The sequence below is a fragment of the Sciurus vulgaris genome, assembly GCF_902686455.1.
Source record: "Sciurus vulgaris genome assembly, chromosome: 12".
In the NCBI taxonomy this organism is placed as follows: domain Eukaryota; kingdom Metazoa; phylum Chordata; class Mammalia; order Rodentia; family Sciuridae; genus Sciurus; species Sciurus vulgaris.
In genome coordinates this window covers 77,534,579-77,562,559 of record NC_136473.1, presented here as the reverse complement: position 1 = coordinate 77,562,559, position 27,981 = coordinate 77,534,579, and the positions used below count along the sequence as shown (strand labels likewise).

General features: G+C 51.9%; 1 protein-coding gene across 3 annotated transcripts; it reads left to right on the top strand.

Moving 5' to 3' along the window:
* Nucleotides 1-30: 30 nt before the first annotated feature.
* Nucleotides 31-25,549, top strand: IKBKE (inhibitor of nuclear factor kappa B kinase subunit epsilon). 3 transcript variants are annotated; one of them, XM_079106552.1, is made up of 22 exons: nt 31-542; nt 1,085-1,168; nt 2,686-2,781; nt 3,414-3,554; nt 4,213-4,342; nt 5,454-5,635; nt 6,281-6,441; nt 7,853-7,963; nt 8,251-8,430; nt 9,018-9,214; nt 9,941-10,005; nt 10,100-10,191; nt 10,348-10,434; nt 14,806-14,872; nt 14,994-15,106; nt 16,968-17,044; nt 19,778-19,817; nt 20,697-20,798; nt 22,001-22,097; nt 22,853-22,965; nt 23,147-23,218; nt 24,857-25,549. In XM_079106552.1, exons 3-22 carry the CDS (start codon nt 2,695-2,697, stop codon nt 24,888-24,890), a joined length of 2,148 nt encoding a protein of 715 aa, XP_078962678.1. In that variant the 5' UTR covers nt 31-542; nt 1,085-1,168; nt 2,686-2,694; the 3' UTR covers nt 24,891-25,549. The 3 variants fall into 3 exon arrangements, with proteins under 3 accessions (XP_078962678.1, XP_078962679.1, XP_078962680.1); XM_079106553.1 differs by lacking the exons at nt 14,806-14,872; nt 14,994-15,106; nt 16,968-17,044; nt 19,778-19,817; XM_079106554.1 differs by lacking the exons at nt 31-542; nt 1,085-1,168; nt 2,686-2,781; nt 3,414-3,554 and having other exon boundaries at nt 4,212-4,338.
* The last annotated feature ends 2,432 nt before the right edge of the window (nt 25,550-27,981 follow it).

Below are 27,981 nucleotides of genomic sequence, written 5' to 3'. Positions count from 1 at the left end.
AGGCAGTTCTCTACTTGGTTAACTTGCCCAACCTGCTCTGTGGATTCTGGGCAAAGACTTGAACTTCCCTGCTCCAGTGAACTGCAGGAGATGCCAAAAACATGACCAGTGGCCTGCCACAGAGGCCCAGGCCTCAGTTCCTGGCCTCTTTGTGGCTTGAACTTGGGTCCTATTGCCTCCACTTGAGAACTCACAGCATCCTCTTTCTCCTTCCTGCTGTGGTGGTGGTAGCAGCCGAGCTGCCTGTCTCTTTAAGAGAGAGAGGGAGGAGAGCAGAGGGGAGGGAAAGAACGAAATCAGGAAGTCTAAGAGCTGAGAGCCAGGGCTGCTCTGAGCAGGGTGTCAGGACTGTCGGGGAAGAAAGCTGTAATCCCAGTACCCAGGGGGCACAAGGCCATTTCAGCTAGCTCTGCCTTTGGGTCCCAGGGCCCTTGGCTAGCAGGATGTCATGGGCACTGCTCATGAATGACAGCTGCAAGCCTTGAAAGTTCTGGGGATGCCACCCCATCCTGCAAGTTGGCATCCCCTGAAGCCAAGATGGGGTGAGTATGCAGCATCCGTTGGGGAGGGTCACATGGGGTGTTGGCCATGGGCTCAGCCTGGGGCAGGCCTGTCAGCAGAGGCAGCGGCTCAGGGGGCCCATCACACACCGCCTGTGCTCTCTGTGGCTTCTGGGAGAACCGTGGCATCCTGCAGTCCCTCCCTGGTGGACACTCTTGGAAAGGACAGTTTGGAGGCCAGTGAACCCCAGGGAGAGGGAGGGTTGCAGCGTAGAGGAGCGCCCCAACAGCTACCAGCACCCCTTTCTTGGGCTTCCCAACACCCAAAGCTGGTCTTGAGCTTCTGGTGCCTGCCCTCGCCTCTCCTTGGGGTCTTTTTCACTGGCCGAAGTCCCAGGCGTAGGAGTTGGTCAGGAAAAGCTCCCGGAACAGCTGGGGAAGAGGACTGGAAACCCCCCCACCAGCCCTTGGAGGAGGTGACAAACAGGAAAGGGTTAAAGGGCTGGGGTTGGTGGCCTTTGATGGGGGCTGAGAATCAAAAGGCACCAGGGGGCCTCTCATCCGCCCTCCTCTTTCCGGTGTAGCTCAGCTCCTGGACTTGCCACAGACAGAAAGCACAACACACGCTTGCCAGGGAGAGCCTGATTCAGGGCCACTCAGAGCCAGGGGTAAGTACATCTGGCCATGCAAGAGCCCGCGGAGGGAGGCTGTGGGTGGGCCGGCCCACCTTCTGTGTTGTCATACATACACTTGCTGAAGGCTACTGAGCCCTCTGTGCACAGGTGCTGGGGCAGACTGGAGCCAGATGTGCCACAAGCAGAGCTCCTAGGCACAGAACCCAAGGCTGTGCTGCCCCTTATGGGGCTCTGCTGTTTGTGCCACACTGCTTGTCATCCTAGGTCCTCAGCTGTGCCTGGCCACACCTGCACAGGGGTCATGTTGCACCAGCCCTAGGAAGAATGATGGAGGTCATGCAATCTGCTGCCCACCAGCTCCCCACACCAGTCCCTTGGCCTTGATTTCAGTGTCCTCTGCACCAGCCTCACACCCCAGCCCCCTGGCTGACTCCTCCCAGCCTCAGGGGCAGCCTGGCCCGTTCATTCATACTGAGCTGCTACATAGTCTTCAGAAGACTCCTGTGCCTCAGTTGCTTCTGCATGATGCAAACACAAGTATGTTATCTGAAACTAGGACTTGACGGATGAACCCTTTAAGTGCTCTCTGACTCAAGGAGCTGACATACTCAAGGATTTGCATCTAAACAAAAAATTACAGAGAGAAAAGGCTTAAAGCTAAGCAACATAGGATTCCCGGCCTGGGATGTTAGAGCAGAAATAGGCTCCAATCCAGCCTTCCTTCACAGTCTTTAAGGGACCATGACCCCTCTTTCCTCCTGCCCCAAGACATCCCCAAATGGCCAGTCCTGACTTTATACTTCAGAGAAACATTGAGATTTAACTTCTAAGGCTACACTTTCTGGAACCAGTTGCTTTAAAGGAACTGACCTTTGGAGAGAACAGGACAGGAGGAAAGGTTTCATATCCTCCTCAGGGCTGCTAGACCCTTGTGTTTGATGCTCTCTGGCCTTCCCCACCCACTGCCTGCTCCCTCTCCCTTTCCTCCTCCTCTCTGTCCGTAACAGTACTGACCTGTGTGCTGGTGGCCTGGAGAGCAGCTGTTAGCTCAGGGCGGAGGAAGTGGTGGGCCGGGCAGGCAGTGGGTGGGGTGGGGGCTCCAGGCTCATGTTGCAATCCTGGAGATTTGTGGTGGTGTGCCTGACGCAGGGCCCTTCCTCCTGTACTATATTTCTTCTTTCTGGGACAGTCCCAAGCCTGGATGCCAAAACCCTAGAGTCTGGAAGAAGTGATGGAAAAGAGAAGCTCTTCTCTGCAGAATGGCCTGCCTGGGGAGGGACTGGGGACACTGGGGAGTGAGGACAGGCAGAAGGCCCTGTGGGTGGAGCAGGCCTCGCTGTGGACTGAGGGCACAGCAGGGCCTCCTGTTGGTTGTGCTTCTTTTGGAGGAAGTTACTTAAACTTTCTGTGCTTGCCACTTCCCCACTCCCGTGAAATGCCTGTGAACTAGCCACATGGAGCCCTTTCTGGGGTGATCTTGGGATAGCCATCAGTGTTGATTCCAAGTCAGGAATACAATCCTGGGCCCCCCCCCACATGACTTTTTCCAGTGGGAGGAGATGCAGAGCACCACCAACTACCTATGGCACACAGATGACCTGCTGGGGCAGGGGGCAACTGCCAGTGTGTACAAGGCCCGCAACAAGGTAGGTGCCAACCCAGCCCTCCCCCACCACCCTGTGTCCTAGCAGCCTCCAGTGGGCCTGGAGGTGGTGTATGGCTGGACAGGGATGACCCTGGGCTCTGCTATGCCCACTTGGGAAGAAGGACCCCATGGATTTGGGCAGTGGAGAACTAAAAAGGGCTCTTGTCAGGTACAAGTTAGGACAGGAGAAAGATGATGGCAGGAAGGAAACTTCCAGGGGAGGTGACAGCAAGTGGTAGCAGAGGTGGGTTTGTCCGCATCCACTGCAGAGCTGGATCAGAATATATGAGGCTCCACTCTCCTACGTAAGAACTGGAGCCAGGTAACCCCAGTTCCAATCCCAGCCCTCCTGCCAACATCAGTGAGTGGCTTTGCAGTTAGTATCTATGCAATAGTAACAATAGCCACAAGCCATCCCCTGCAGGGAATCAGGTATGCCAAGCCCCATCATCCCAGGCCCTGACCATCTACCCCTTGAGTAGGGGAAGGACCTGGGGCTAGGAGCCTATCTCCTTTCCTTGGGTTGGGCTGCTGGGAGAGTCTGAAAAGGGGTCCCAGAGAGGGTGGCTGCTCCTCAGCAGGGGTAGGACCTGCATGCGTCAGGCCAGTTCCCAGCCCTCCTCCCCCTGGCAGAAATCTGGGGAGCTGGTCGCTGTGAAGGTCTTCAACACTGCCAGCTACCTGCGCCCCCGCGAAGTGCAGGTGAGAGAGTTCGAGGTCCTGAGGAAGCTGAACCACCAGAACATCGTCAAGCTCTTCGCGGTGGAGGAGACGGTGAGTCCTGTGCTGGGTCAAGTTGGATGGCCTTGTCCTTGATCCTCAGAGACTAGGGAGAGACTTGGTCACCTGTTAATCAACAGGTCAGGCTGAGCAGGCAGACCGTGGAGGGGGTAACTGGAGAGCAACATGTTGAGTGAAATAAGCCAGGCTCAAAGTTAAGGGTAGAGTGTTCTCCCTCATGTGGAAGGTCATGTAGAAAGAAAGAAACAAACAAACAAAAAACTTAGTATTTCATGAAAATAGAAAGGAGGCCCATAGAATTGAGGAAGGGGGTTGGGGAGGGAGGAAAGAAGGAAAAGGAAAAGATCTGGGGAATGAAGTTGAGCAAACTGTTATATCATTTATGAATGGGTCACAATGACTCCCACTACCATATATAATTGTAATGCACCATTTAAAAAAAGAACGCAAGAGTGGGTGGGACAGCACTTCAGAATGCAGGGTGGAACCCTTCCTAATGAGAGGGCTTTCTGTGAATGGTGTCCTTGGATTCTGACCTGTGGGATCCCTGTGAGACTGAGGAGGCCAGGCCAGGCCAGAAGCTGCTCGAGAACGGGGTGTGGGGGGGCTTTGAGCGCTAGGCAGAGCCACCTCGTCCTGATGGGGGAGGAGAAGTGCCCTCCTCCCCAGCCTTCCTCTGTCCCGGCAACAGGGGGGTGGCCGGCAGAAGGTGCTGGTGATGGAGTACTGCTCCAGCGGGAGTCTGCTGAGCGTGCTGGAGAGCCCTGAGAACACCTTCGGGCTGCCGGAGGACGAGTTCCTGGTGGTGCTACGCTGTGTGGGTGAGCCCGCCCTGTCCCCTGGGAAGATGAGGTCCCATCAGACCAGCCACAGGCCCAGGCCTTCTATCTTAGGCCAAGTCTCAGAGGGGTGGGACATTCTGAAACAAGTAATCCCAACCCAATAAGCATTCTCGAGGGTCTCCATTTAGTCCTGAGACAGATGGGCAGGACCCAGGTGTCTGATTCCTGCTAATCACTCAGTTTAAAACTACAATTTAAAATTACATTTTAAGCTGGGTGCAGTGGCACACATCTGTAATGCCAGTGGCTCAGAAGGCTGAGGCAGGAGAATTGCAAGTTCAAGGCCAACCTCAGCCACTTAGTGAGGCCCTAAGCAACTTAGCAAGACCCTGTCACAAAATAAAAACACAAAAAGGGCTGAGGATGTGGCTCAGTGGTTAAGCACCCTAGGGTTTAATCCCTGGTACCAAAAATAAATAAATAAATAACAATAAATTTTTTAAAAGAGTGTATGCCAATATACAATCAGCATTATTCACAGAGGCCAAAAGCAGGGACCTTTTACCCAAAAGGATAAAATATGGTACCTGCATACAGAAGGATCTACTCCAGCCTTAAAAAGAGGGACATTCTGACACTGGCTGCAATATGATGTACCCAAAGGACACCCTACCAAGCACAGAAGGACAACAGCACAGGTCCCTCTCATGCGAGCAGTCAGATTCCTAGAGACAAACAGCAGGATGGTGGCTGCAAGGACTGGGGAAGGGGGAGGGGGATGTTGTTTAGTTGACATGGAGTTTCCACTTGGGAAGATGAGAAAGTTCTGGACATGGGTGCTGGTGATAAGAGTGTGACAGTATTACTGTGCTTTATGCACTGAACTGTACACTTGAACATGGCTCAAATGGTGAACTGTGTAGCTATCTTTGGCCACAAATAAGAAAGGGAAAGGCATGCCCTGGGTTTCTTTGAGAATCAAGATGAAACCCCAATACTCTGGTCCTTGGAACACCCTTCCTTTCCTCCGTGCCCATCTCTGTTCTCCTGTTTCCCTTGTGGCCCTGCCAACCCACGGGAACTCCGGGTCTACCTGGAGCCAAGGACAGCCTTCCCCGGAGCCAGCTAGCAGCCCTCTGTCTGTCCCCAGTGGCCGGCATGAACCACCTGCGGGAGAACGGCATTGTCCACCGGGACATCAAGCCTGGCAACATCATGCGCCTGGTGGGGGAAGAGGGACAGAGCATCTACAAGCTGACGGACTTCGGGGCTGCCCGGGAGCTGGATGACGATGAGAAGTTCGTCTCTGTCTACGGGACAGAGGAGTACCTGGTGAGTAACATGTGGGGACCTCTGCCCCAAGCTGGGAGGCTTTCCACGTGCTGATTGCCCTTGACTTGTGCCTGGTTGAGAGCCCCCTAGAAGGGGTCTTGCCCCTCACCCTGCTCTATCAGGGTTATATCTCCCCCCACCCCCACTGCACCCCAACCAGAATTCCTTCCACTCTTTAAGACTGCCCGCCCAGGGCCCCCACAGTTAGCTCCTTTAACCCATCCACCTGGGAGTGAGATGTGGCCAGTCAACACCTTCCCCAGGGCAGAGGGCACCGCTCTAGGTAGGTGAACACGGTGCCTTTTTTTTTCCTGGGGGCAGGTCTCGGGGATTGAACTCAGGGCACTCCACCCCTGAGCCACATCCCCAGCCCTGTTTTTTGTATTTTATTTAGAGACAGGGTCTCACTGAATTGCTTAGCACCTCACTTTTTCTGAGGCTGGCTTTGAGCTACAATCCTCCTGCCTCAGCCTCCTGAGTCACCAGGATTACAGGTGTGTGCCACTGCACCTGGCTCACAGTGCCCATTTTTAAGCTGATAAAGTGAGTGGATTCAAAATGGCTCCATGTCTACCAGAAGTCCACAGAAGATGCCCCCTGTCCACTCTTCCCCTCCATGGCTGTTCTCTGCTCTCTCTCCCCCAGCACCCTGACATGTATGAGCGGGCAGTGCTTCGCAAACCCCAGCAAAAGGCATTTGGTGTGACTGTGGATCTCTGGAGTATCGGGGTGACCCTGTACCATGCAGCTACCGGCAGCCTGCCCTTCGTCCCTTTTGGTGGACCACGGCGCAACAAGGAGATCATGTACGGTGGGCCACGGGGCAGAGAATGAAGGGGGTCGGGCCCTGGACTTCCTACTGGCTGACACCTGGCCCTTTCTCCACTGGTCCCTGCTGCCTCCTATTCCCCTGGCCCCCACCCTTACTCAATCAAACTAAAAGTTGAACACTCCCCTGGCTCCATAGGAGACGCTCATCCTCCCTTATCTTAGTCCAGTGCTTCATTTTAGCTCTTTCCTGGTTCCCTGCTCACTACCTCTCCACCGAGGCTCAAAAGAAATACCCAAGGTGACAGAGTCTGCTGGGGCCAAAGTGAGGCCAGCTCCCAAGTCCAAGGACTTCCTGTGGTTTCCAGCTATTGGCTACAAAGGAACTGGAGACAGTGGCTACACTTCTCCAGGCTGCACTTCCTGGAACAAAAAGGATGCAATTTTGGTGTCACACCAAAACTCTAAAGACTGCAGGATCTCTGAAATAAAAGGGTTCATTGAGCTTTTGCAGATGCTAGTCAGAAAGAGGAAAAAGGAAAAAAAAAAACAAAAAACAAAAAACAAGTCCTGGAATGAGTTCCTGCAACTTACAGCAGCAGAGCTGGGCAGCAGTCAGAAAATTGTTCACTGGACCTAGAGTTAAGAGTATTTCTTTTTAACTTTTAGGGAAAAAACACAAGTTGTTTACATTGAACCACAGCTATAATAGGAGCAGGACGAGACAGGAAAGCTTTGGGATAGGAAGCAGTCCATAGGAAGAACCCATTGCCTCTGGAGTTAACAGTCCAGAAAGTTTATATGGAAACAGGGCAAGATGGCTCTGGTGGTCTGCAGTGAGGGGACTGAGGTCAAGGTTTCCAGGAATGTGGACCAGTCTTTTGCTGGTGTCCTTGGAGCTATTAACTGATTAACTTTCCTTATCTCTCCCCAGCTCCATCTCCTGGCCCTGGTAATCACTTTTATGACACCTCAGAATTTCTCTTTTATTAGCGGATTACCAGGAAGGTCAATGCCGAAATCCTCAGCCCAGGGGACAATCTGCGTTGGACCTACATTAGGTTTAGAGACAAGGGAAGGAGACTGGCACAATGGGGTTGTCAGGGAAGGATAGACGCTGAAGAGAGGGGAGGATGAGAGAAGGAAGGAAGAGGGGGCTAAGCTCAGCCTGGCATAGCTCTGGAGGTGGCTGGGCTGTGAGGTGTTCAGACGTGGGTGGAGGCAGCTGATGGTGGGAAGGCCTCTGTCTAGAGCATGGAGCTTGACTGGGAGAACTGAGTCCAGGGGATCTCAATGGCTGAGGGCCATCTCTCTCCAATTCCATTTTCCAGCCCACCTCAGAGTGGCCTGGTGGCATGAACCAGTCTTTGCACCCTCCATGATAAGTTGGTTGTCATTTGAAGTGTGCTGGCCTGGGGGCCCCACTGACCTGGTCCTGCCCTACCCCAGGTACCGCATCACCACAGAGAAACCAGTTGGGGCCATTGCAGGTACCCAGAAGCGTGAAAATGGGCCCCTGGAGTGGAGCTACACCCTCCCCATCACCTGCCAGCTGTCTATGTGAGTGGGAAGGGCGAGCACACCGCTGAGTCTGGGCTGGGTATCACTTCTCTCTGCTGGGTCAAGACTTCCAGGCTGCAGGCTTGGGTATGCCACTTCTCCTTCGTGGCCTCGGGTTTTCCATTTGGATGCTAGAATGTTTTTCTAGCAATTCTTTCTCAACCCCGCCTTCCCCACCACCGTGGTCCTGGGTCCTCGGGACCTTCTCATGGAAAGTCCCCATTGCCTACTCGAGGAGGACAAATCTGGCCCTAGCCCCTGATCATCTCCATGTCCTGGGAGGGCAGGGGGCTGCAGAGCCAGCTAGTGCCCATCCTGGCCAACATCCTGGAAGTGGAGCAGGCCAAGTGCTGGGGCTTCGACCAGTTCTTTGCCGAGACCAGTGACATCCTGCAGCGAGTTGTCGTCCATGTCTTCTCCCTGTCCCAGGCAGTCCTGCACCGGGTCTACATCCACGCCCACAACACGTGAGTGGGGGTGAGGGAGGGAAGGCACCAGGGCTTTCTCCACCCAAGTAGAAAAGTGTGGTAAGGCAGCACCTCCCAAGGCATGCTCTGTGGGGGCTTAGCTATGAAATCTTCTGGGTCCAAACTGGAAAAGTACCAGTTCTACAAAGTTAAACAGATTTCCTTGCTTGTACTTCAGAAGTTCAGCGCTCTTCATGACGCCAACACGCATTCTAAGTCTCAGAGGTGTGTGTGTGTGTGTGTGTGTGTGTGTGTGTGTGTGTGTTGGTGGCACATTCCCTAAATTTGTTGCTCATAGAACCCTTATTCCTGGAGGACTTTATGGGACTAGTAGAATTTTAAGGGAAATGTAGCAGGAAGCAGTGTGTGAAGGCAGAGTTTGGGGATTGGGACTTCCGCTCTGTGAGAACTGAACTCTTCCCTTTCTCTCTCCATCTTTGATAAGAGGGAAAACCACCTCTATCCTGCTGTCTGAAAAGTTGAGCTCTCCCCATGGGACAAGTCTTAGCTGGGGTTTGGTTCCTTGAACTGGTATCTGACCTGATAACCCCTCCTACCTCCCCTCCTTCTCTCCCCGGCGTGTCTAGGATAGCCATCTTTCTGGAGGCCGTGTATGAGCAGACCAACGTGGCCCCCCAGAACCAGGAATACCTCTTCGAGGGTCACCACTGTGTTCTTGAGCCCAACCTCTCAGCACAGCACATCACCCACACAACTGCCAGCAGCCCTCTGACCCTGTTCAGCATGGCCAGCGAGACCCCCAAGGGGCTGGCCTTCAGGGACCGTGAGTAGGGTCACTTAGACTGGGCAGCAGGGGTTACAGTCCTGGGCATTGACTAATTTTCCTTCTGGGTTTTTGTTTTTGTTTTTTTTTTTGGTGCACCGGGTACAGAAGGCAGGGCAGGTCTGAGTTTACATTCTGTGCATGCCTCTGAGATACCATGTGACTTTAATTTGGTGGCCTGACCTCCAGGGGCTTCTCAGTGTCCTCGGATCTGTGAAAGCAACACCGACTGAATCAGGTTTTGGCTTCAATATACGCAGCCTGATCTCTGTGACGGATGGGAATACCTCTGTAGTTTGTATTGGAAGAAGCAGGGACCCAAGCAGCTGGAGAAAAGGGCAGGTAGTCAGGACTCCAGAGCTTTCTCCAAGTTCTAGCAAAACTCTCCTCCCTTCTCATTTTAATGATGTCAGTTTCATCCTCCTTCTCTGAGGTGGGAAAGGGGAATTAACCTTGAAACCCTTGGGCAAGAGGGTGGGTTTTTGTTTTCTGTTGTCAGATCTTGAACTTGAGAGTGTAGTTCCCCAAACTGGCCACAATGTGGCAGTAAAGGATTGCAACTTAAACACCCACTCGCCACTGTGTTCAAGGCTTGGAAGGTGGGGACTCTGAGTGAGTTGGGAAGTTTGAGGTGGGACTTCAGCAGTCAGGGTAGAATGTGATCTGGGAACAAGGAAAGATGAGCTCAGAGTTGATCCAGACCTCAGATGGGGTCTTTGTCTGCAGCTGCTCTGGACATCCCCAAGTTCATCCCCAAAGTGGACCTGCAGGTGGATTACAACACGGCTAAGGTGAGGGGTAGAGGGGTGGCCCCAGGTGGTAGAGAGCGGGTGTGGTACCTGACCCTGAGGTCAGGACCTGACCCTGCCCACCTGTGTGTTTCAGGGTATGCTGGGCACTGGTTACCAGGCCCTGCGGCTGTCTCGGACCTTGCTAGAAGGGCAGGAGCTAATGCTTCGGGGACTGTACTGGGTTGTGTGAGTGCCCTGGGGGATGGGGGAGGGCAGGGTGGGCAGGAGGGGCAGGGCAGGCCATCCAGAGTTCTTCTGCCCTGCACTAGGGGCCATGCCAATGTGCATGGCTTGCTCGGTGCCCCAGTCAGAACAACCTTGACTCAGGCTTCTCTCGAGCAGGGAGGTGCTCCAGACCACATGCTGTCGGACTCTGGAGGTCACAAGGACAGCCCTCCTCTTCCTCAGCAGCAGCCTGGGCACTGAGAGGTGGGTATCCTGCCCAGGCCAAACCTTCTCTCTGTGTCTGTTCTGCACCTTCATGTGTCCAGCAGCGTACCTGGTCTTTCCTGACCCAGAGCACCTGCCTTCCCAGCCTGCTGGAATAGAGAGGGTGCTCCCAACCTGTCTCTCCTCCCCTGCCTGGCCAGACGTTTGCATAATCTTCCTCCCAGTTCAGTCGCTCACCTGGGGAGGCAAAGGACTCTGAGGGCACTGCTTGTCCAGGTATCTGGCAGTCTCCCTGCCCCAGGAAGGGGCCTCTGCTCCACTAGGTCTCTCCTTAAATGATTTGGAATGCTCATCCTTCACCACGGCCCAAAGTAGAACTCAAGGGGAAGGAATCCCGGCCATGGCCATGCAAGTCCATGGACTTGACCCAAGGTGAAGATCCAATGGTCTCCTTCATGCCCCTGCTCCTGCTTCCTGTTTTCCATTTGTCTCTGCCTTCCTTGGGTTCCCTGCCCAGTCATCAGGACCCCATACCTTCCACTCCCCTGTTTTGAGCTAAGTAGGGGTGATGGGTTAGAAAGAGACAGAGGATGGGGAGGAGGAAGCAGAGCTATAGAGTCTAGAGACGAGAACAGGGGAAGACTGTTGGCCAGCACACTGTGGAGAAATGGGCACAGCCCCCCAAACCCTGGAAGGCTTGGTTGTGAGACAGGTGAGAGATGGGAGTTCTGCAGCCCAGGGAGGTTGAAGCTGGAGCCTTTCCCACCAAGAGGAGATGGTGATGAGGAGAAGCAGATGCTGCCAAATGTGCCCAAGTCCCCCTCCCGCCATCCCCTACCCCTTGTTCTCAGAGGTGAGGGAATGGCTCTTCCGGTGCTGACTCCCCACAGCCCTGCCTGCCTCCTGAGGCCTGGCAGCAGCCACACTGATAATGGAGCAGAGGGGGTGTGAGGAATAGGAGCATCTCCACATGACAGTGTCTCCAGGGTCCCGTCATGGCCGAGCTCCTTCAAATGGTGACACGGGGTGGGATCCATTAGCACTGCTTATGGATCTCCTGTGAGCAAAGCTCTGTCCAGAGCACAGAAAGGGGATCCAGGGATAGATGTGGCATCACATCACACAGAGGGGACCAGGCTTCCCTGACACATGGGGGCTGGCAGGATGGCTGGGAAAGGGCACAACAGAGATGCATAGAGGAAGCCACTGAAGCCTTCCTGGAAGAAGAGGCATTTTAGGTCAGAAAGAGAGCACCTTTTGTGGGAGCATCTAGGCAGAGATGGAGAAGAGGAGCATGTTTAGAGGATGGGGTCCTGTGAGGCTAGCTGAAACCACAGTCATGATGGCAAATGTCCTGGAATGAAGTCAGAGAGGGATGGATGGTGGGTGGGGAATGGAGGGGGAGGATATAGGGGTCCAGGGGGGTCCAGTTATAGGGAGGTTGGGCATCAATAAAATGACCATTAGGTTCTCTGCCAGGGAGGGGGTGCCTAGGGAAAGTGACTGGATGTCCATTTAGCTTTGCCCTGGCCTGACAGGTGGTGGAGCCTGGTGTTGGCTGCCTGCTGTTTTTCCACTCTGCCTCCAAGGCCTCGCTGAGGCTTGGTGTGTCTGGAGAACTCAGGGGCAGGCATGCTACAGTCTCCTGTCGAGGAGGATGGAGAGCAGGGAACCAGAGGACCAGGTGCAATAGGACCAGGCCATCACCACCTTTCCCACCTGGGCCTCTGTCCTCATCTTACAAAGGGTCTCCAAGGTCTCCCAGCTCCAACATTTTGCAACCCCATTGTCTTCTGAACATCCTCAGACCTGTAGATTCCTCTATGGGCCAAAGCCACTAGCTCTACCTGCAGTGAAATCTGAGGCATCTGACCAGAGGTACCATCTGGAGGACCAGAGCACTGGGAGCAGAGTGGCCCCTCAGTGCCTCGCCTGGTCACTCACCTCCCCGGCAGGCAGCGTGCTTCTCTTGCTTCAGGTTCCCCAGACACCTCCCTTGGCAGAGCAACCCTGTCTTTGCCCTGAAGCCCCGGGACCCTCCTCTGCAGCTGCTGCTGACTGAGGCACAATCTGGCAGCCAGGACTGGCTCTGGGAATTCTAGGGCCCCCAGTCGACCCCAAAACTGTGTGCCAGCATACGTTCACTCTCTTGTCAAGCCCTCCACCACCAAGGTCTCATTGGATCCTCCTGAACACCTTTTTAGGGAGCAGGAAGGAAACGTGTCTCCCCATTTTATAAATGAAGAGCCTGAGGCCTGGAGAGCTAGGGTGACTAACCCAAGGTCACGCAGAATTCGAGACTAGGACTGGAATCCAGGTCTCCTGACTCCCTGAGGGGTTGCACCGGGTCAGCTGGTCCTCTTCTGCCGTCAAGTATTCCCCTCCCCGAACTGCATCCAGTAAGGGGTTCCACAGTCGCAAAGTGGTGACTTCTGCTAGCCAAACACCTTGCTGGGCCCTAACATACCCGATGGGTGAAGCAGAAAGTATCCCTGCCTTTGTGGACCTTCCAGCTCATTCCTAATCCTCTCTGCTCACTTCCTCTTTCCTCCCCTGACCCTCCGTTCCCAAACCAAAATATATGGGGTTCTTTTTTCTCTTTTAAAAATTTTTTGCGGGGGGTCTTTTTTTTTGTTTTTGTTGTCCTAATTAGTCATACGTGACAGTAGAATGCATTTTGACACATCATACATAGATGGAGTATAGCTTCTTTGTCTTCTGGATGTACATGATGTAGAGTTATACTAGTCGTGTAATCATATATGCACATAGGATAATAATGTTCCATTCATTCTACTCTGATTCCTTCCCCCAAACCCTCTCCCCTTCTTTCACTCCCCTGTCTGATCAAAGTACCTCTTAATTCTTATTGTTATTTAAAAAGCATAGGTTGCTGGGTGCAGTGGCACATGCCTGTAATCTCAGCAACTCAAGAAGCTGAGACAGGAGAATTGCAAGTTCAAAGCCAGCCTCAGCAACTTAGTGAGGACCTAAGCACCTTAGTGAGACCCTGTTTGAAAATTAAAAAAAAAAAAAAAAAAAAAAAAAAAAAAAGAACATAGAAAGAGATGGCTATAGGGCTGTGGAGATAGCTCAGTTGGTAGAGTGCTTGCCTTGTGAGCCCAAGGTCCTGGGTTCAATCCCCAATTCCACTAAAAAAAAAAAAAAAAAGGCGGGGGGGTGGGGGAGGAGGAGAGGACAGGGGTATAGCTCAGTGGTTAAATGCCCCTGGGTTCAATCCCACTACCAGAAAATTTTTTAAAAATAAAAATAAATGAATAAAAAGCATATATTAATGGTAGAAAATGAGAAAGTACAGATAAGCAAGAGAATAACCCCACCACCTTCTAGCACCCAGACCCAGGCTGTTATACCTCACTAGTGTATATTCATACATAGTAGATTGTTTTCTATTATAAAAGGATGCATATTAACCAACAGGCAGTTATTCAGAATGTGTGGTTTTCTAGCCTGCTTTTCTCAACTAATGAGCTCTCCCCTTCTGTGTCCATACATTTTCCTCTTATCTGGTGTGTATCCCTTTTCAGGTTTTTTGAATTATCCCTCACATTTCCTTTTATAGCTAGTTTTATCCAAACTGGGATCCAGTCCAAGAACTCAACTTTGCTTCTGGTTTTTATATCCCTTAAATCTATTCTAAGCTGGCACAAACTCTCCCAGTTGCTTGCTATACATGCCACTGGCTTAATGCGGGGACCAAGTTCGTTGTCCATCTTCTGTCTCATTTAGAGCTTCCTCTTCATGATGTTTCACTGATCTTCTTTCCTGGCCTTTCCTGTAAATTGGAACACATCAGAGATGACACTGGGTACTTCATATCGACACACCACTGGGTAGCGACAGCCTGATTTCTCTACTGTACGTGCATTTTTCCTGTAAAAGAAAGAATCAGAGGTGTCACTTTGTCACCATGCAAATGTCCAGCCCTCCATCATTTATCATTGATTTTAATACTATGACCAAGAGCATGATTTCACTGGGGCAACAGGATGCCCTGATGTGTTATTGGCTAATAGTCTACAGAAGACAGATTCCCTTCATAAATAAACTTGGTTATTATATAGCAGAGTTCCTAGAAAGGAACTTCATCTCTCTGTTTAATTACAAATTGTCCTAGTTAGGAGTGCACGAAAGCTACCTTGCATCACAGGCTCATAAATTTTCATAGATTCAAAGTGTATCAATGCACATCCATCTTCATTCTTTGCAGTACTCAACAAGGTCACAACCATGGTACACAGGGCCCTCTCAAGTTGGCTCCTCTGTCCCAAACTCCCTAGAGACCCCACAAGCCATCAAGGTTGTCCCAAAGATGCCATGACAGCATGTGGTCCCAGAGATCTCAGTCCCCAAGTCCCCAAGAGCAAGTCCTCTCTCCTTCCTTCCCAGCACGGCTGAGACACCTGAGATCCAGGAGCTGAAGGGGGCTGCAGATCTGAGGTCCAGGTTGCGGACTGTGAGTGAGCTGGGGCCAGGGGTTTATCAGGAGCAGAGGTGGGGATGGGCAGTGTTCTAGCCAGGCTGCTCAGCAGGCCTTGAGCTAGGGACCCCTGGGGGTCTGCCTTTTTGTCCCATAGCTGGCTGAGATTCTCTCCAGATGTTCCCAAAGTATCACAGAGACCCAGATAAGCCTCAGGAACCTCAACTCAGCGCTGGTGAAGAACCGGGATCAGGTACATGAAGACAGAAGGTCTGTGGGATTTTCCTAATTTGTGGGGTTGGGGTTGGGGTTGGGAGATGCCCAGCCCAAAAAGTCCTTTCTGGAAGTCAGCTGGCTTCCTCGCTTCTGTTGGCAAGGCTGCTAGAACTAGGGAAGGAATCCAGGAAGGAACCAGACCCTTTCCTGAGATCATAGGAGAAGGGGGTCTGGGACCCTGCTCCTACCTGGGAGTTGGGTCAGGAAGCGCTGCAGTGCTGTGCTTCTGGGTGAAGTATAATTCCTTTCCATTTCTGCACCAGGCCCTCAAATGGGTCCTGTCTCTCAGCATCCCCTTGAATCCTCCAAAAACGAAAATGCTGCTAAACTAATGGCCATTTATAGATGAGGAATCTCACTCTGTGATGTTAATTTGCCCTGAGTTGTAGCCAGTTAGTGACCAGTGACAGAGGGCTTCAGGACAGATGTGTCCAACTCCAATGCCCATGTTCTTGACCTACAGCAGACAGGATTTTTAACCTTTTAAAAGTCCATTCACCCTTTTCACTTTACCCAAGCACCTCCCTATGCTAGGCACCATCTTGAGGGCTCTGTTTGTTCTTAAAACCCCATGGTCTGCTCTGTGTGGGGCTGCGGAACCCCTTACCCCACTCTGCCAATAGAGCTGCTGGTGCCTGTGGGGAGCATGGCACCTGTGGTAATCTGGGCCTCCATGGATCCATCATCTCATATCCTTGATCCTAAATTCAAAAGCTCTGAAAACCACAGGGTTCTTCTTAACTGTTTTGACCACAAAACCCGACCTAAACTGATGTAAGGCCCTTCATAGGCTATTTATTCCACTTAGGGTGAACGTTCTTGTGTTTCTCTGAAGATGTGAGCACATTTGTCTAGGGACATGGCCCCACGTGGTGCCTGGGTGTTCCACAACACACGTGTGCGCTGTTCTGAATTACCTTTCTGAATTCAGAAGACACTTGACCCCGAGTCTTTTGGATAAACTATGGATCCACGGTCCCACCGTGGCCACCTTGTCCTGCACACCCACATTCTGCAAAGGGCAGGCTTTAGGGCTCTCAGAGCCCTGAGGACAAGTGTGTGCTCTGCCCAGAGTCCAACTCCGGGAACAGCTGAAATAAGGTACCTAGAGAAGCTCTGGGGAAGAAGTGGAGTCCAGTAGGCCTGAGGGTGAGCAAGGACCCCAGACATCTCAAACACTGGTCTGTCCAGCCTGAGAAGGGGATGGAAGGAATAATAATTAAATCCTAGGCCCAGAAAGCCTTTGAAAGGTCATCTACCCGCTTCCCTGTCTCCAGGCAGGACTGACAACCACTGATTCACTCTTGTTTTAAACAAGGATCATGGGTTCCTTGTTTATCATAAATTTCTTCTATGGGCCAGGCTCCAAGTATACCAAGAGAAGACACCCTTCTTCCCTGAACAGATGGCAGGAGAGCTTTCTGCTCCATTCCATCCCAGCTATCTCTGGCACCCTGTCTTGGGTTCCTGGGTCTTCCCAGGGTCTACACTCTAGGTTTCCTGTGGAACAAGGGCCACTTCCCTGTTGCCTGACCAGTTTGACTTCTCTGACCTCTTACTTTAACTCATGCTATGTGAGGGAGTGTGTGTGTATGTGTGTGTGTGTGTGTGTGTGTGTGTGTGTGTGTGTGTGTGTGTGAACATGAGAACAGGAGATGACTTGCTTGATCTAAGGTTTCTGAAATAATCTCAGAGACAGAACAGTGACCCCTACTTCCAGTCTGGCCCCCAGAACTAGGGCAATGAGTCTCCTCCTGCAGGGAGACAACTCCTCCCTCTCCCCATCACCATCCCATCCTCTCCTTCACTTTTGCTCAGTGCTGTTGGATTCTTCCTGTCTGTCTCCTGCCCACAGCATCCAGCAGATTCAGTGTTGTGTGGACAAGATGCATCTCATCTACAAACAGTTTAAGAAATCTAGGATGAGACCAGGTGAGCCAGGAAGAGCAAACGTCTACACTCTCTTCCCTCCCTCTTCCTGCCTTCTTTCCTTCCTGAGATTCGTGGATACGCCATTCGGGGTTGGTGACACCCCCTAAGTGGATGGTGCTAGGTGGAGCCAAGGTGCAGCTGGCCTAAGACAGGGTTCCTACCCTCACACTGCCTGCAGGCCAGTGAGGATTGAAGCCTTTACACCTGTGCCCATTGTCCTGTGAGAGGCTTAGATGATGTGGGTGGGGGACACAGTGGGCCAGAACTTAAGTGGTCTTGGAAAGGGACCTCTTACTTTGACAGGGCACTTTATGGTTTGAGTGTTTTCTTATCCCTTGTGTCTTTGGGGCACAGAGATAGCCAAGTTTTCCAAAGGGGGATCATAAGAATCCCACTGGGAGTCACGGGCTGGGTGACATGACTGTGTTACCTACTAATGCTCACAAAGACCTAGGTAGGGGCAGCCTGTTCACAGGCTCAGGAATGGGACATTGCTTGCCTGAGGTGACTGCCGTCATGGGGCAGGGTGAGCATGGTAATGGGGGTAGGGGGGACCTGGGGAGGCCCCAGTTAGCTGGGAAGCAAATGCATCAAAGCTAACCGTCTGTCCCCTCCTGCCCCGAGCATTTCCTAGGCCTCAGGCCTTGTTGCTTTAATGCTTTTCTATCCCTGGGATTATCTCAAAAGCACTTTCCAATAGAAACACAATGGCAGCAACATATGTGATTTTAAATGTTCCTTTAGTCACATTGAAAAATGGAGACAAACATGCCAGATCTATACACCTGCAATCCTAGTCACTCTGGAGGCTGAGGCAGGAAGGATCAAAGTTCAAGGGCAGTCTGGGACTGACTTAGACCCTATCTCAAAATTTAAAAATTTTTGAAAAGGCTGGGGATAGAGCTAAGAGATAGAGCACTTGTGTAGCATGTGCAAGGCCCTGGGTTTGATCCCCAGGACTGAAAGGAAGGAAGGGAGGGAGGGAGGTGTGAAATTAATTTTAATATATTTTAGTCAACCCAATATATCTTAAATGTCACTTTAGCATGTAATTAGTAAAAACAAAATTACTAAAGAGATATTTCATATTTTTGTTTGCATGGAGTCTTCAAAATCCCATGTGCATTTTATGCTTCAGCATATCTCTATTTGGAAGCTAAGTGTTTAACAAAGTGAAATTCAGTCTTAACAAAACAACAGGTCTGTGTTTAATGGGGAATATATGTTAAACGACTTCAGTTTTTCAATTAATTAAATTAATTCAAGTAAAAGTTCAGGTCCTCAGTCTCACTAGCCATACCTCAGGTACTTGGTAGCTGTGTGTTTGATGGACACAGATCTCCAGAACAGAACCCTCTCTCTTTAGGCACCTTAGTCCTGCCTCTGAATCTGACCTTAGGGGGATCACAGGGAATGGAGAAAGAGAGACCTCCTGTCCTGTAAGCCAGCTGGGCTTTCAGGCTCAGTCAGTCTGACCCTATATCCAGTTGGCCACCTTTGCTGTGACTTCAGGAGTACCTCAGAGGTCTTCAGCCCCCATGGCTGGACCCCATAATCCTACCATCTAAACTTTACCCAAGCACCTCCCTGTGCTAGGCACCATCTTGAGGGCTCTGTGTGTTCTTAAAACCCTGGAAGCCATTATCCTTCCCATTTTCTAGGTGAGGAAATTGTCCAATAGAAACAGAAGGATAAAGTAACCCAGGAAATTTAGGTCCAGCAGCTTTCAACTGCCCCATTTTATAACCTTAAAGTATTTTCATTTCTATTGGTCTTCCAGAGCTTTTATTAAAACCTTCAATTGCTAATGCCTGGTGTGTTAGAGGGTGCCCTTCTGGAAGACACTTGGTAGTCTTCAGGGCACTCTGACATGATCCACACAAGAGCCCTGAGTGACACATGAGATGGCTGGGGAAGCAGGCTCACGGAAGCCAAATCACCTGCCTTTGGCCACCTGCTCCTAGCAGGCAAGTCTGGGACTTGTTCCAGATCTCTTGGACTCCACAGGTGCTCTCTGATAAGTGCAGGGCTGAGGAAGGGGATCCTGCGATTAGGGGAGTGGAGTGGGAAGGCAGTAAAGGCCACCACCTGTAGGCCCGGTCCCTGAAGCCCAGCAGGGGGCAGCATCTCCCTAATGTGAGCATTAGGGTCCTTCAGGGATTAGCCCAGGCCAAGGCCAAGGCCATAAAACTTCAGCCTTGCTGGCAAAAGTTGTCCTTCTGCAAGAGTGGTTAGGCAGAGACGAAGAATTAGAAGGTGATGGCCTAGCCTTGTCCAGCTCATTGCTGCAGAGTCCATCTGGCTCTGTCGATAGCATGACTCTTCAGGGATAGGGCCAGCCAGCTGCAGGCTTCAGTCACTCTATTGGCTGAGGGCCATGACTGACCAAGCATCTTTCAAAAGCCCATCTCACCCACCACTTTCCAATTGCTCAGGCCCCAGCCCTACACCACACACAGGTTCTCCTTCCTCTGGAGCCTTGTGGCAATTTTTCTGCAACTTCTTTAGGCCTCTAAATCATCATCAGTGACTTGGGCAGATTAATAGCATCCTAAGTTGTAAGAATGTGGGTGTTCCTCTCACTGTCTTTCCTGGCTCCACTGGGCTGTGAGCTCTCATGAAACAGGACCCAAGCTGGGCCGTCTTCATCTCCGTAACTGTCCCCAAGTCCCTGTAGCACTCTGTTTTGTTGATGATTAAGTAGGTGACATCATTTCTGTCTGTTTTCTTTAGGGCTCGGCTACAATGAGGAGCAGATTCACAAGCTGGATAAGTGAGTGAGCTGTCCACTGGCAGGCAGGGGACAAGGAGAGTGGATTCAATGGGACAGAATGATTGTGCCAGACAGGAAGGGCCCCGCTCCCGGGCTGAGCCGGGCAGAGGGGGATAACTATATCAGGGGCAGGTTATCTGGGGCCAGGGGAGGACACTGCCTAGCTGAGTCAGAGGGAGGTTTCGGCAGCAATCTTGATGTGACTGCATTTACTTCTGGCATGAACAATATTGGAGTGGTTTTTTGTTTTTTGTTGTTTTTTTTTTTTTTTTCCCCTAATTGTCATCCCTGATTTACTACTTTCCACTTCCTGCCTCTGACCTCTGCCTGAGCCTTCCTTTGTGCTTCCCTCAGCTTCTGTTTCCCAGACACTTTCACCTTCCATGATGCCTTCCCTGGTCCAGTAGTTATTAGGAGACTCTCTCCTCAGGTGTGAATCCATCTCTGGGGCCCCTACGCGCACACACACGGGGTGGGGGTGCACACACACTCATGTGCTTTCCTTAACCATCCGTCCTTCCCTCTCCCTGAGGACTAAGCTTTATACCGTGTGTGTTTCTGGAAGGCCCTCGTCCATCTCATATCCCTGTTGATGCCTGTGTTTTGTTGGCCTCTGACCCACATGATGCAAATAATTTTTTTTTTTCTTGTACCAAGGATTGAGCCCAGGAGTGCTCCATCACGGAGCCACATCCCCAGCCCTTTTTTATTTTATATTTTGAGACAGAGTCTCACTAAGTTGCTGAGGGCCTCACTAACTGCTTCAGCCTCCCGAATTGCTGGGATTACAAGTGGTACCAACACACTCAGCTAAAATGGTGAATCTTGACGGTGGCTCGTGCTGCTCATCTCTCAGCCTTGGTTTCTCTGTCTTTTCAGGGTGAATTTCAGTCATTTAGCCAAAAGGCTCCTGCAGGTGTTCCAGGAGGAGTGTGTGCAGAAGTACCAAGCAGCCCTGGTCACACATGGCAAGAGGATGAGGTAAGACTCTGGCCCTTCTTCCTGAGCTCTTGGACCCGAGGCCTTGGCCTGGCCCTCTCAGGCTTCTGAGGACCCTGGGTTCCACAGGCCCTGGCTGAGGGAGAGGAGCAAGTGAAGAAAGAAATATGAGGAGATTGGTGGTTTTATGTACCTAGGCAGACCAGGCAGTCTTCTGGGTGATTTCTACAAATTTGCTTGTTTAGACCCAAAACATCTGTACAGTAAATGTTATCCCCCCATTTCACAGACGGGGAACCTGAGGTTCAGAGAACTGGTCTCTTTTCAATATCACACAGCTAGTAAATGGCAGGTCCAGGATTAGTAAGAGGTAAACACACCTCTAAAACCTGGATTCTTCCCCCTGTTCCAGTTGGTTGTTGTGGAAACCCCCTCTCTGGGGAGAATACCAGATCCCCCTGGGACAAAGGCGGTCAGTTTATGGGCCTCTGAGTGGGTAGGGAAGCAGGGGCAGGCAGTGTCCTCTAATAGAGCTTTCTCTCACACTATTCTCTTCAGGAGTTTGGGGTTCCCTTTCAGGCAGTTCCCCCTCCTTCCCCTGGCTATATGAACATGAGCCCCTCCCTAGAAGAGAGGTCAGGCTCCAATATTCTGTGTGATCCCTCCATGGCTGAGACCCAGACCCCCAAATTAGAATAACAGTGCCCTGCTTTCCAACTTCCAGCATGCCCCCCACCCCCCACCAAATTCTGATTTAATGGATCTGAGCTTAGGAATAAGCTCCTCTGGGTGATCCTAACGTATAGTCAGGGTTGAGAACCAACCAATGATCTAATGGCCCTGGGCCCCAGTTTTCTCTCTGTATAATAGGGAAAAGTCCCTGTTCGTATCCTCACCTTAGAGATTCTTAGTCTTGACCTTGACTTGCTTTGGAAATGGGTGTGTGAGCATTCTGCTCAAGTAAATGCCCCAGCGTGAGCTGTCATCTGTGTCTCTGGAGCCTCCTTCCCCTCTGTACATGTGACCTGGCCCCAGTGGCACTCATGTGGTCCAAGCACCCTACTGTGGTTCCTTTGGGACCCCCCCCCCCCAGCCTCAGTCAGCAGTCCATTTGCACAGAGGCAGGTGAGAGATGGGCCACACTTAGAAGGGCACAGCAAGTGCCTGGTGGGCCCCGGTGGCTGGGTGGGCCCCAGAGTGAGTGGAGCCCTACTCTGATTCTAATTCTCTCCTGCTTTCTGGAGGGAGGTGCATGAGACCAGGACCCACCTGCGCCGCATCAGCTGTTCCGTGACCTCCTGCAACACAGAAGCGCAAGAAGTCCAGGAGAACCTGAGCAAGGTGTGAGATCTTCAAAGGCCCCAAGAGCTGCTGGGGGTGGGTTTCAGGTGCCCCAGGAGGGGAACATTTGGGTGACTTTGATGCAGGTTAGAAGACTCTGACTCACAAATGTGCCCTGGGGTGGGGACAGAGGAAAGATTGGAATCTTGATAATCTCAGACTAAAGGTCACTGGGAAGGCAGGGACTCTGGGATGCTGAGATACCTTCCCCAGGGTCCTGCGCAGCCTGGAAGGTGCCATGGCCTCTCCTGAACGAGGCGATGTGAACTCTCCTTGGTCCTCTGGTCAGCTGTCTGTGAAGAGACCAACACACAGGTGGCAGACAAGCTGCCGATCCCGCCACAAGGAATGGAGAGGGGCTGCTGCTTTCCCCAGCGAGCCACGCGTGCTTCTCACCTCCCCAGCACGTAGCACGTGCAAGCAGCTCCCTGCTTTCAGAGACTGGCCAGGGATTACCCCTACCACTTCTCTGCAGCTCGTGGCTCATATGACATCATGAGTTTAGATTAGACACAAAGGGGAACTTGGCGTTCTGCATCATTCAATCCAAGCACAGATGAGTGAAAGCAGTTGTGCTGCCGCACTTGCAGGATGGGAAGGAGGGGCTCCAGGGAAAGGCTGGACAATTCCAGCGACTGCAGAGATGCAGGCTGTGGGTAGCTGGCTCCCCTCCTCTTACCCTTTCTCAGCCTGTCCCCTCCCCAGCCACACACAAGCTGACTCAGTCCTTCTGACTAAAGCGTGGCTTCCTTCAGGTCCTTGACCAGCTATCCTACCAGCTCCTTCAGAACAGAACAAAGGGGGTACAGGACTCACCACCCCCCATAGCTCCTCACCCCAATCCTGCTCCAAAGGACCTGGTTCTCCAGTAAGTGCCACAGAGAAGAGTGGGGGCAGGGAGAGGGAGGGGAGGGGAGGGGACTGTGCTGGGGTTAGGGCCCAGTCGTTTTTCCTCAGGCCAGGCCTGGAGGGCCGCCCCATGGCAGAAGAGGAGGGGTGGGGCAGTGCAACTTCAGCCTCAGTCGCCTCTCTTGCCTCTGCTTCGACAGCATGCAGAAGCTCCGTGAGGAGATGAGGCTGCTGGCCTTTGACCTGCAGGACAACAACCGCATCATTGAACGGTAAAGGAACTCCTGCTGTAAGCCAGGGAGGGCTGGGTCCTCAAACTGCCATGGCTGCAGTCCTTGCAAGCTTGATGGCATCGGTTTTCTAAACAACCTCATTGGAGTTTCGACCTTGTCCACAAGTGGGTCCCCATTCTGAGGGGCTTAGCCTTCAACATGTGGGCCTCAGTGCCGTCAGACATGGAGCTCGGAGACAGGTGGATTTGTGCCTGGGTCCTCATCCATACTGAGTGTGGGTCCTGCCCAGGCCTCCCACACTGCCTCCTGGAGTCTCCACAGCTGTCCCCAGAGTGGGTGCTACCTCCATCCATAGTTCTGCCCCAGGAAGCTGTGCCACAAGCAGCCTGGCTTCAGTGCCCACAGCCTGTGCCCTCCAGCTTCATGGGGCTGTTTCTCCTGCCCATGTTCACAGGACCCAAGCTGCTGGGAAGACCCTGGTCCACCTACTGGGGTGGCAGTGAATGCGGTTTTGGGTTTGTGTACCAGTAAAAGTCACAAAAGCAGATGAGAAAGCCAGGATTGACAACTACTCATCTGACCTAGCAAGCACGTTTGACCAGACCAAAGGCCTGCCCCATAGCTGTCCCACTTACAAAGCACATCAACCCCAAAGAGCTAATCTCAGAACGAAGGGTGGTTCCACTTGCCCTGAAGGCCAGGGGCTACTTACATACCTGGATATGTGGGCACACACTCCCACAGCGTCCCCATCAACCTGAAGTCTGTCTTTTTCCTCATTTGGGGACAATGGCATGGCAGACAGAGGCAGTGATTTCAGTGGGATCTGAATCCTGACTGTGCTCCTTACTGCCTGCATAACCCTGGGAGATTTGCTTAGCTCTGAGCTTCAGTTCTCTCCCCTATGAAATAAGAATAATAACTCCTACCTTCCAGCCTTATCACAGAGTTTAAGATATGATATGCAAGGTTCCTGGGGGGTAATAGGGGCCATGGAGAGAAGGACTCAATAAACAATCATTGTTTCTCAGAGGTCACTTCAGTCTGGGACCATAGACTGGGCCAGAGGTGGGGCAACCAGGAGCACACTTGTGGTTTGTCCCCAGCATTTAAGAGGGCCCTTGGGTAGGGGAGGCATCTCCTTCCTGTCCCACTGGAGCAGGAGAGTTCATCCTCTTAAGTGCCCAAAAAAAAGGAGATTCAGCAGTTTTGGAGAGACTTTCCAAAATAGCCCTCTCAGTCAGGAAGTTCTACTTTTAGTGCCGACATAAATTTTTCTTGCTGTGATATGTAGTCTATTTACAAATAACTCAAAACTTTATTTTAGTGGTTTTTCACTTCCTGATTCAGAGCCATAGCCAGGGACAAATGAACCAATTTGAACTCCTTTCTCCTCCTCCTAAACTCAGGCTGCACATTGCCATCACCATGGAAGCTTCTGAAAGTGAAGATGCCTGGGGTTGGAGGGTGTTATAGACCCAGGTGGTCCTTATAAGTAGTCAGATGAGAACCAGAGGGTTCTTGTCAGGGGGCAAAGGCACTCCAAAGAGGAAAGCTGGGCACTTGGATGACTGAATGCTCCCAAATATTGCTGGTGCTGGGCCCTGGGATGCAGTCTGCAGGCTTCTCCAACAGGTGAGTGAAGCTAACCCCGCTAACCTGTGCCTTTCATTACAGATTAGGTAGAATCTCATCAGCTCCTGATGTCTGAGCTTTGTGGGGCGCGTGAGGCATCCAGAAGCATTAGAATCATTCACACACTGCTCTTCTGCACTGCGGGACCCAACCGAGGGTGAGATCTGGTCCCATCTCATCAGCCTACCTCCCTCCTGGCCACTGGTCAGGAGATGTCGCCAGCATTACCTTCCATTGCCTATCCCCTGGGAAGCTGCACAGCCCAACTGGGGCACCTGGCCATCTCTGCCAGGATACACAGGAAAGGGCAGCAGCCACTGCCTGGACCATCCTTTGTGCCTTATCCAGGCTCTGGGACTACTCCTCTGTCACCCCGGCCTGGAGGCCTGCACCTGGCTAGACTGTGGGGAGAAGAGATCCATAGACCCTCCCACCCCTCTGCACTCTCCAGGCATCAGCAGAGTAGGCCTCTTGGGGCGTCCCCAGGGTGCTGGGTCAAACAACCTCATCTCGGTCTTCTTCCTCTTCCTCTTAAAGTTTTTCACACTGAACACCCCCACCTCCTGGGTCCCTGAGGGTTACCACACTTGGCCACTGACAACACAGAGGTCGGTTGTCCCTCTGCTCTTGATCTGGCTGAGCCTGAGGTTGTGAAAATGGTTGCTGGGGTCAAGTGCCTGTGCCTCAGGGACTCTTTACTTGCCTTCTGGCTCTGAGGCGCTACCTGGTCCTGGGATGCAGCTGGCTGGGTAGCCCTGCCAATGAGCACAGGCCGGTAAGCCCAGGGCCCTGAGCAGAGAGCAGGCCTGCACCTTCAAGAAATAGAATAAACATGACTGCCTTTTCTGTTTCCTGTGACTGTCACTGGGCTATCTGAGAGACAGGGAAGGCCTCTATTGGGCGTACTTGGCAACCAAGCAGGGCTGGGTGGGGATCTTGAGAAGCATTGGGAAATGGAGGCTGCTGGTCATTTCCTGATTCCTGTCTTTTCCCTAAGTGTGCCCTAATTTCAGGGAACAGCCCAAGGAAAATGTCCTCTTACTGAGGGTGGAGGGTGTTATTTTCCATTCCTTCCATTCTCCTTACCCCTGTTCTTTGACGCACTGTGTGAGGGCCTGAAACTGGGGGAGAAAGAAGGTCTTTTTCTTAAACTCCAAATCCACCTTCTAAGTACTTGCTGCTTTTTGCCATCCTACCACTGTTCAAAAAAACCTAGCCTATGGTGACACACACTTGTAATCCTGGCGGCTCAGGAGGCTGAGTAGGATTTCGGGTTCAAATTCAGCCTCAGCAACTTAGCAAGACTCTGTCTCTAAATAAAATATAAAAATGACTGGGGATGTGGCTCAGTGGTTAAGCACCCCTGAGTTCAATCCCTGGCACCACAAACAAACAAACAAAAACCCTGGGCTATGTCCTATAAACTTGAGTACGTTTTAAACGTTGCATTACTTTGCGTAGAGCCAGAGTGGTGCCCAAGTAAGTTATTCTAATTAGTGCAAACTGCTTGTGCGATTCAGCCTTTCCCTGCACGCACCTCCAGCCTTCCTCAACCAGAGCTGTGCTACCCACCCAGCCTGGGAAGTGGAGCAAGGGTGGGGGAATGCAGTAAGGCAGCCCCAGGAGGACAGGAAGATGAGCAGGGAGCTCCACCATGAACTTCAAAGTGTGAAGATGGCATTGAACTTGTCCCCACATAACTCCAGAAATCCATCTTGCCATCTTCCTGGGAGCCTCCACTTCCTCAGAGGCTTCTCTGTCTCAACTGGGGACTATTTTGCCTAATGACCCATCAGGGCCAGAGTGAGGGAGGCCAAGTCCTGGAGACTGTCCTCCTTATCCGCCCTGACTTGTCTGCTCTGCTGGAGTTCAGGCCAACAGTTCCGGCTCATCAGTGACCCAACAGGAAAGTCCCATGGTGGATTTTCCCTGGCAGCTGTGGCTACTCTGGATCCCATGTGTTTGGTGTGGCTCAGTGAAAGAGCCAGGGGTTCCCTGAAAGTCAAATACAGATGTTTGGAGATGATAGGACTCAGGCTCCGATCTCTTGAGCAACACCCATGAGATGTGGAGGACATTCACAAAGGCTCTGATGCTAGGCAGAGCCGCTGATACAGGTGGCCCCACCCAGCTGAAGCCATGAGAGCTCTGGTGCCCTCCCAGAAAGGAAGGGCAAAGTGACCAAGGCCTATGACCAGAAATCCCTGCAAGAATCCCAGATGTCTGAAGACCCCATAAACTTCCCTCTGCTCCCCGCAGTGATTCCTGACATAGAAGGTGCAAAGAGCCTCTTCTGTTCGTTGGATGGGAACCGTGTACCAGGCCCCATGCTGTGATACTGGCCTGGCCCCGAGGAGCTCACCTCGGGAACGCAGGCTTGCCAACAGAATTTCAACAGCACCATGTAGTTACCACCAGAGGAATGCACACCTCGGTAGAGTGTGAAGTCACCATCATTGCAGGGCAGGATGTCTAGGTCAGACTGGGAGGTGACAGGGATGACTTTGGGAGCAGGTGACCCCAAGTGGAATCTTAACAGGTGAGAAGGTAATCCTAGCCAAGCAGGTGAGGAAGGCCCTTCCAGCAGTGGGAACAGCAGAAGCACTGGCATGGAGCTCTATGTCCCTGGGGAGTAAGTTAATGTAGGAAGTCAGTGTCATAGAAGGGGAGGAGCCAGTCCCAAAAGTTTCAGGACACATTAAGACATGTGGATATACCACATGTCTTATACCCCAGGGGTATAGTTATTTCTGAAGGGCCTGGTGCCTTTATCCATGCCCAGATGGAAGAGAGAGCTGTAGGGCTCTCTCTCTCTCTGCTCCCCTTTCAGAATCTACTGTTTCCTCTTGTCCTGGTCCAAGATGCAGATTCCAGGACCCAGTCCCTGAATCCAATTGGCAAGGGTGTGGTCCAGGAATCTGCATTGTTGATGACTTCTTTGCTGATTCCTACACAAGCTAAAAGTCAGGCAATGGTACAAGCCTGTACCCCAGTTACTTGGGGAGCTGAGACAGGAGAATCACAAGTTTGAGGCCAGCCTCAGCAACTTAAACACACCCTGTCTCAAACAAAAAATAAAAAGCACTGGGATGTAGTTGAGTGGTGAATAGCTTACCTAGGATGCACGAAGTCCTGGGTTCCATCTCCAGTACCATAAAGAGTATAAA